Raw genomic sequence first — 9,184 nt, forward strand, 5'->3', positions numbered from 1 at the left:
AATAAGATCGAGAATGGAACTGTACTTGAGAATCTTTTTTTTTCCAAAGATATGGAACGATAAAATAAACGCGTCAATTTAGCTTTATATGAAACCAGCCTGAGCATCCTGCTAAAGCCGGAATTCAGACTTTCTGTAATTCAGACTTTCAGACATTCACACCTTTCAGACCGTTCAGCTATCTGGCATCAGGGCACCACCCCGACGCCCTGGAAGGCGGCGTACCTCCTTCTATAGCCATCTGGCGCCGGCGCGCCAATTCGACGCCACTGGATCCGTCACATATCTGGCGCAAGCGCGCCAATCCGATGCCGGTGGACCCGTCACGCCCCCTTTTATAGGCATCTGGCATTTCGTGACACACACACACACACACACACTCACACACACACACAAACCCACACACATATACACACACATACACACACTCACATACACACACACACACACACACACGAACACAAACACAAACACACACAAACACACACACACACACAAACCCACACACATATACACACACATACACACACTCACATACACACACACACACACACACGAACACAAACACAAACACACACAAACACACACACACACAAACCCACACACATATACACACATACACACACTCACATACACACACAAACACATACACACATACACACGTACACACACGTGATAGAATAAGTCCGTTATAATATATCATAATTGTATTTAATTTAGGAGTTCGGGAGTTTAAACTGTAGAGAACTGTAACTGTTTAGATTGAAACGCAGTAACTGATATATTTCGGGATTATTATAGATCATAATAGTTTTGCTTTAGAAATATTTGTAAGACTGAATTATTGAGTTATTGTCCACAAGCTTTCATCTTTGATAGCCGACGTCATCCAGTGCACTACAGTCCATCATTTTCCGTCATCAACATTCCCGGGTCCTGTGACAAATATGTAGAATAGAAAGGATTCAAAACACTATTGTATTACATGTTAAACTGAGAGTTCTGGATTGTTTCGTGGTGAACGAACATTCATAGTGCACATTGGTGCATCTGTGATTAGAATTGAACGAAGAAAAAGAAGCTGCCAAACAGAGTTCTCATAGACAATAATTAAAAGAGGATTCTGACAGGCTTATAAGCTGAGCACTGATATCCAAATCGTCCAATGTTGCCACTTTCTATTCTCTTTGCTTTCGGATCCCTTGGAAACGATGGTATGAAAAGACATTTTTATGTTATTATGATGAAACTACAATATTACTATTTTTAGTGATTTATTGCCCTGGTGGAAAAGCCAAGGAGAACGCCGACGTTAAGCCGCTACTAGCGTATATTGAAAATAGCCGACTTCTTCTTCTGAAAAACCGACAGAGGAATGGACCAGATGGATATCCAATGCCGATGGCGAAGAGTATGGGAGAAGTTGTAAGTGGCATATTTACAAGAACTTCTTATTCTTTGAAAGATAAATGTTGTTGGATACAGATGGATTAGGAATACCTATTGTTTCTTGCCGAAGTTATTTCATTTGGCTGAGACATCTTCACCATTGAGAAAATTATCAAAAATGTTTAGGAAGGGTACTAACTAAATGACATGTTGGATAGTTGATATCTTAAAGGCATCACCCCCAAATGGGTTTGGGAAAAAAAAAGGGGGGAAAAAGAGGAGGTCCCAATAAAGAAGCCCGAAAATTCTTTAAAAAAGACAAAGGGGGGCGCCCCCCTTTGCGCCCCCCCCCCCTTTTAAAAAAAAAAAAAAAAAACTTCTGCTTTTGAATAATGAATGAAATAAAATTTTGCTATTGCTATTGCTAAGTAGAATATTACTAAGTAGCATTTCCAAAGTTCTGACCAATTAATACTCGACAAATGGCTCAACACAGGTGCTCAAAGCGATCACACTTTTGTTATTGACGGTCTGAAGAGTTCACATTGGTTCTGCTCTTACTTACTGCAACTATAACCATCAAATTCGCATTCTGATGGCAATACCCCCTTTTCAACTACGTCTACTTGTAGACTATGTACACTCAGCTATTCTGTCGTGTGTGACAAAGTTACAAACTCTACGAGGGGATTCGTTTAGAGCGCCTGCATTGTGTGCATCAAATTTAATCTAAAAATCTCTACCATAATCCTGCCACTGATGTTTTTCCAGCGAACAGTATGGAACTAATGGAAGTGTATGTGGTGCTTGCTGATTCAAACATTTTTCCTGTATGTTTTCAGAGATGGAGCTGCGAGCTTGAAGAAAAAGCCTATGAAATGTTTGATAAGAGATGCAGGCAGACTGAGATTGATCTGTTTAATCTGAGTATTCCTCATGGATACAGTGGAGTCTATTTCCAGTACGTTGTAACAAAACTACTACCGCTCCACTTATTCGTGTATTTCTTGTTGTTGATCTCTACTATTTCGTACACTAGCAAAAAAGAAAAAAGATGTAGCGTTAATTATTATGAACTGTCTCAACTATTCTTTACTTCAATATTTGTTACAACGTTTCTGTGTACTTTCCTTTCAGATATCATCAACCTCATACTTATGAACAAGCCGCGCAAAGCTGGACCGGACAGATTGACAGAGCTCCAATGAACGACACCGCCTTCCGTAAGGGCGAAGTTCTGTTCATACCCAACCGTGATATACAGGAGTACGCCACAGTGAGTTTAGGTTAATCATCTTTATTGTGGTCTGTGCATTCTGAAAAGTTAGGTGAGACCCGTTTAGAGAAGTGTCTGATCTATATTTGCGATAGCAAAAAAAAAAACAAAAAATATTTACGGCTAACGGGTACTGCATACTTTATAAAAACCGAGTGTTCTTTACATTCTCTCCTCTATTTTGAAGGAATTGCTGAGTTCCATAAAAGGAAATGTACATATGCATAGGCGGAAATTGAGTTGAAACAAACAACATTCTGATTTTTAAGCTCATTCAACAACGCTCTTATAAAATCGGATGTTCACAGCTAACGTGTAGGTTTTGGTTTGGAACATTCTGCCTCATCGATAGACCGTGAGCTTTTTCTTCTACTATTCATTTGTCAAATACTTTTTTAGACGGAGAAAAAAAACCAACTTGCAGTCCTATCGACTCTCATCAGGTCCTCTATGAGACTGATACATGCAATGACGGGGATGAATTTTGTAACCTATACCCTCTGAACACGAAGAAAAGCGCATTCGATTCTCCAAAGGAATGAATTTTCAACTTCACGATAAAGCATTCTTGGCATAGTTGTTCTCTTCCAGCAAACTTCGACAAGAAAATAATGTTCTCGTTCTCGTTTTTCGGGCGATTTTCAAATTACTGCGGAAAAATTGTTCTCAGGTTAAAGTGGTAATAGATGGTGCGAAGCGGGAACGATATTGGAGTGAGAAGGAGGAATATCGATAGAAAAATGTTATAATTTGAAGACTCACTCAGTTGCTACCGTAACTGCAAAGGCTCCAGCTTTGGACAACCACTCCCTTGGTTCTTTAAACTATGCTCCATGATTAGTTTTGTACTTTACACCGGTTCAAAGCCAATGAATTCAACAATAAAATGAACAGCCAATTGATTCCGTCATTTCGTGTCTTTTAAGGTAAAAACAACGTGTACGGATCCGAGTTATTCGGCATTACCCCACGAAACTGAGGTGGTACGAATTTCAAGTGGCGTATTCGTATACGGGATCGTAAATTATGTAGAGGGTGATTCCGTCATTTCTTCCTGTATCAATAGAAACGCTGCTTCTTACTTCCTCAATTGCAGTGCTCCACCCTTGCGCCCCCACCTGCGATTCGTCTGTTGGGTCCAGCCGAGCCTAGCGAACCTCTCACCAACTAGGCCACTTGTTTCGCAGGATACTATTGTTATCCCATTCTAATGCCGATGAATAGAATATGTTCTGAGTTACCTGCTTTTACGTCAAATCTAGAGTACTGGAAAAGGAATCAATTCCAGGGAAATCATAAAGAAGGTAACATTAATACGACGAACATATGTTCTCCAATTTTTCATATTATACGTGCAAAAATCTTGTTGAAACTAAGCCTAAGAAAAAACAAAGAGAATTCCTTAGTGAAAAGGTAGAGGAAGGCATGTGCTTAATTTTTGTTTCGCACGAAAAACTTGCAGAAAGAGGCAAACAAATTATTATGGTTTCCCCAATAATGAGAAGAAAGAAGCCATGTGAGTTAACAAAACAGAACAGCTCACGTTGGTAGAGATTCACGCTAAAAGATCCCGTACACCAATTAAACACCAAGAGTAATCAAACATGAGCACAAATAAGAATTCTGTAAAGATGATGTTTTAGAATGCTCCCTGAAAGATTTCTTCTCTGAGAACACCTGCTGAGAGATCTAAAGCCTGAAGATGGAAGCAGAGAAAGTAAAACAATAAATAGAAAGCAATCAATAACTGGTAACGAGTAACGAACTTTCATTGTACATGAAATCACCCTACCTACATTTATTTTTCATTACGTAGTTTCCTCAAACTCACTTTTCTACGCTGACAAAAATTCCAATGCAAAACTTTCTGTTTATGGAATTTTTCGCTAACAAGTTCGGTTATCCTCTTGATATCCTCTTCATACCAAAAACAACATCTCTGTCCAATGGACGGTCGTTAGAAACCTGCTGATTAGGTGCAGCCTAATCTGTGCTTGCAGAAAAGGCTGTTGGTAGCCCAGAGCAGGCATTTCCGCTAGTCATTAACCTCTACCTATCCAAATGAAATCACGTGTTTCTGATGCAGTGACAGATCAAATCCGCTTGTGAGAGTGTAAAAGAGAAACATAAAGTAGCAAGCTCTGGGTAGTATAATTCGTAGACAATGCTTAAGAAACCCTGGAATACTTATTGGCAGTAGAAAATAAATCAAGGATTGATTATTGGTTTTTGCATTTCAAAAAAGCATCACTCAGAATCTCCTAATTGTTCACCTAAAAGTGAGTATAAGCCATAAATAAGTGGGTATACGTCTAAGTATACATCATTTTGAAGCCAAACAATTCAACAATTTTCACAGTTGGTTCTACACAAATGCAAGAATTAGGTTGTCTTCCTTTGACGTTCAATTCTCATATCTTATTCTTCCTATTTTGTCTTTATTTATTTCCTATTTGTGCTATTTGGCGAGCAATCGCTTGATATATCTCCATGCTCAACAAATTGCAAACACAGGCGTGAAGTCAGCATAATGTGACCATCCATCGGACTTGTGTTCCTAGGATGTGGCTGTGGAGATACCTTGCTCCTGCGACCTATTCTTTCACCTTATTTGACGATCAGAAGCACAAAATCAATCGTAAGAGAACAGACAATAATCAATTAATTTTAATATACTAGAAAGCAAAATATGAATTCAACTGGGGAAATAAAGGTCTGAAGGGTAAAAACAGTCCGGAAGAAAAGGGCGGAGTCACTCTTCCCTCCATAATCTATGATCCCGTATACGAATACTCCACTTGAAATCCGTACCACCTCAGATTCGTGGGGTGATACCTTTAAGGAACTAACAAAAACTATCCAGCTATTTCAGGCTTCATCCACGCTGCTATACTTCGAAATCTACATTAGTTCAACACAGTCGTTAGCCAGTGTTATAGACTTGAATAATGATTCTGATAAATCACTGTTCTTTGTTAACATTACGCTTGATGGGTGGGATGAGTGAGATGGATGGGGCATGAGGAAGAAGGAACGCAGTGCTGATGCTATTATCTGCTAAGTATCGCAATTACGGGCCATCGTTCCCAGCCATTTCTTCTAAGGATGTGGGGTGTGGGTTCCCGTCGATGGTCACCCGTCCATCTTAAACCTGAATCGAAGTTGGATGGCTTTCAAAAATGTAATAAATAATCTCGTGCTGAGTGCCATCAAGAGAAGACCACAGATCAACTGCATATCTGCACTGGTGCTGTCTAACGATATCAACCTGCGGATCCACGTCCGTCTAGTCCATCACTAAAATAATAAATCTGATCACACTAATTAAGCTGTTGCACCAATAGCAACATAAAAAAATAGCTAGATAATTAAAGAAATAACAAGTGCGTGATTTTGGTGGATTTCTATAGAAAGAATTGGTACTGATCAATAACGCCTGCGATAAACACTGATGGACCATATCACCACTTTTTATCATCAGTACATTCCTATAGAAGTTGTTCCGCTCGCGATCTCTGCTCCAAAACTACCAATTTGTTCTCTCTGATCACCCTTCTACTTTTTGATGTTACTTCTGAGGCAATGTCCTAAAGAAAGTAACCACTTTTCTCTTTAAAGGCTGTTCTATTTCGATCCGCAGTCAGTCACAATATACACAAATTATTCTCCTTTGAAATCCCTAACTGTGGCAAAGAATCAATGGGAATAATTAATGACAAACTTATATCAACATAAATACAGAATAATAACAACTCACCTGATGACATAAATGACATTATGACATGACTTAGTCGGCGAGCTCATGTCTTCGCCTGACGCGATCACCCGCATCTTCGCTGAGGTGAAGCTTTGAACATAGCTCTGTTCATCCTTCTCGATCAACTGCGAGAGCTGCTCCATTTGTCGCTTTTCCATATTCTGTGTAACGTGTAATCCGCAGATACATCATATCAATTAAAGATAAGGAAAGAAAAGATAAAGAAAGAATAAAGATTTAAAGATCGTAAAGATCTTCATTGTGGCATACCCTAGGCCAAAGGCACCCAAGCAGCCGTCTAAGCAGCTTTCTTTTTGCGCAATCAAGCCTCTCCATCACCGTAGACAGTGCTGCCCAAGTCTCCGATCCATACATCATGAAGGGGCGAATTGCGGATAGGTAGACTCGCAGTTTGACTTCGTTGGTGATGGGGGTCGACCACAGACATTTCGTTAAGGAGTTAAATGCAGAAGTGGCCTTAGCGCATCTTGGCTGAATATTTCTCTCGTAACTGCCGTTGTTCTTCAGCGTACAACACAGGTAACAGAACTCACTGGCGAGTTCGATCGGATGTCTGTCCACCCTGATTTCCGCTCGAGGTCTCGATGAGATCCACATCTTGCAGTAGTCAGGACATAGACGTAGTCTCTAAGCTGGAGTCAACTTCTCTAGAAAATTGATAACATTTTAAAGTTTCGTACCGCTTTCCGCGAATATCGTTAGCGTACTCGAAATCGGTCAAGGCGCGTCCTGACGGTGCTAGAATGATATGGGCACGACACTGATCTTCTGTTTCTCGCGTAATGTCGTTGATGCCGGAATTGAACAGAAAGGGTTCTGCCACTGTCCCTTATCTTACTCCAGTCACCGTCTCAAACGGTGTTGTACATACGGCTGATGTTCGAACTGCGGCAGTTGTTTTGTTGATTCATGTCATCAAACAAGCGAACCTGGAACTTCATCGGCGCGGAGCGCGTTGAGAAAGCCTCGAAGAGGAGAGTCGAAAGCGGCTTCGAAGCTCAGAAACCCTAATCGCATTGGCTTCCGATGCCGCTGCCAGATTTCGATCCCTATTCTGACGAGTATAGTGCTGGAGAGGCCTGGTTGTACGGAAAGGAAGCTGTTTGGACGGCTCCTTGGCTACTTTTGGGCTGGAGTTTGTCACAATGAAGATTTGAACGTGGAAATTAAAGTGGTGTATCGGCGTACGACACGTTGAAGATATCAACATCTTGCACTGCCATTGAAAGTGGCTACAGAAAATTGTCTCCGCTGCTTTGGTCATTAATTTTCATCCGGCAGCGTACTCAATCCTTACCAATAGTTACTTTGTTCTCATTACCCCTTCTAGGATAAAAAAAAACTGAGCTATTTTATTTGTTACATCGCATACACTTTGGGAAGTTCTTCCAAAACCCAATGACGACACTACGAACAACGAATGAGTCGTATATATTTGTGAGTTTGGAAAATGCACTATTATACAAGCAAACTTGTTCGTGCACTATTGTACGAGATATGGATGGAAGCAACAAATGAGGAAGAAGGTAGAGCTGATACAAAAATGCTGTCAATGGGGTTAATACGAGGCTGGAATGGTTGTAATCCAAAGATCAAAGATAACGTTCCGATCCTAAATGTAAGAAGCATTCCAGTGTTGGATTTAGTTCTTCCTCCCTAATTGAAGATGTGAGAGAAGAAATGTCACTTTCAATATTCATATATTCAATATTCAATACCTTGTTACTCACTTTAAAAATAATTTCGCCAGCTCCTCTGGAATTTTCATCCGGCAGCATACTCAATCCTTACCAATAGTTACTTTTGTTCTCATTACCCCTTCTAGAATAAAAAAAAACTATCTGAGCTATTTTATTTGTTACATCGCATACACTTTGGGAAGTTCTTCCAAAAACTATATTACTATTAAAATCTAATAATTGGCTCGATAACCCTCTCCTGCTTAGAATCCATCGAAATAAATGAATTCTAAACAAAAAGGGAGGTATGTATGGATTCGTCTGTCCTCCGTCAAAAATGATTGACTTCCTTAAAAGATGCAAGAGTTCTTGGGACAGAATTTTCAAAGCTTCTCATGTGACGAATCTTGCCCTAAGATACTCTAGATTTTCTCTGGAGGTTAAAAAGTCGGTTAGTTTCACATTCTCTTGCCCGGAAAAGGTGAAAATGATGAGATTTGTTCTCGTAGAACAAGAGCAAAAGGAAAAAGCAACCATCTTCGCAAAATAAGTACCATTAATGACAGGTGTACTGCATAATTTTTTTTGCCTTTGAAATGAATCAAAAGCGACATTGAGGGATACATTTCTGAGTATCCTTTCTTTTTGCTAGAAGTTTTTGAAGAAAAAAACTTCTGTCAAAACTTTCGTTTTAAATGATCAAATGAAAAAGTCAGTTTTAAACTTTGTCGCAAAAGTATATGTCTCCAAAGACTGCGCCACACCCTTGTATACGGATCATCACTTAAATTTCATATTTTGTTTCATCTCATAATTTGAAGCAGAAATAGGGCTCTTTGAAAAGTGGCTGTTGGGAGCGTTTTCTCGCCGATTTCACTAACACTGCCCTTGAACAAAACACTGGAAAGGATGTTTTGCTGCAGTGGACCGTTCCTGGCACACCTAATCTATTAGCACCTACTGTATTGCACAACAGAGAAGTGCTATGTACTTTTTAAATCTTTGCACTCCGTTGCCGCCGTACGTCCGACATTGGAAATATGTACTTTAAATTCACTTCAC

General features: G+C 39.8%; 2 protein-coding genes across 3 annotated transcripts; one reads left to right on the top strand and one right to left on the bottom strand.

The window, feature by feature from the left end:
- Positions 1-1,165: 1,165 nt before the first annotated feature.
- On the top strand, positions 1,166-3,817 carry RB195_000855 (uncharacterized protein; the record flags this gene model as incomplete). 2 transcript variants are annotated; one of them, XM_064197391.1, is made up of 8 exons in its annotated part: positions 1,166-1,214; positions 1,271-1,425; positions 2,232-2,350; positions 2,527-2,665; positions 2,935-3,020; positions 3,090-3,108; positions 3,592-3,700; positions 3,762-3,817. In XM_064197391.1, the coding sequence occupies 8 exons, from the start codon at positions 1,166-1,168 to the stop codon at positions 3,815-3,817; spliced, it is 732 nt and encodes a 243-aa protein (XP_064053271.1). The 2 variants fall into 2 exon arrangements, with proteins under 2 accessions (XP_064053271.1, XP_064053272.1); XM_064197390.1 differs by lacking the exons at positions 3,592-3,700; positions 3,762-3,817 and having other exon boundaries at positions 3,090-3,207.
- A 2,111-nt stretch (positions 3,818-5,928) lies between these two features.
- On the bottom strand, positions 5,929-7,460 carry RB195_000856 (uncharacterized protein; the record flags this gene model as incomplete). Its single annotated transcript, XM_064197392.1, has 6 exons — positions 5,929-5,962; positions 6,423-6,583; positions 6,693-6,914; positions 6,977-7,070; positions 7,124-7,259; positions 7,373-7,460. 6 exons carry the CDS (start codon positions 7,458-7,460, stop codon positions 5,929-5,931), a joined length of 735 nt encoding a protein of 244 aa, XP_064053273.1.
- Positions 7,461-9,184: the final 1,724 nt, after the last annotated feature.

Source organism: Necator americanus, chromosome IV, assembly GCF_031761385.1.
Source record: "Necator americanus strain Aroian chromosome IV, whole genome shotgun sequence".
Classification (NCBI taxonomy): domain Eukaryota; kingdom Metazoa; phylum Nematoda; class Chromadorea; order Rhabditida; family Ancylostomatidae; genus Necator; species Necator americanus.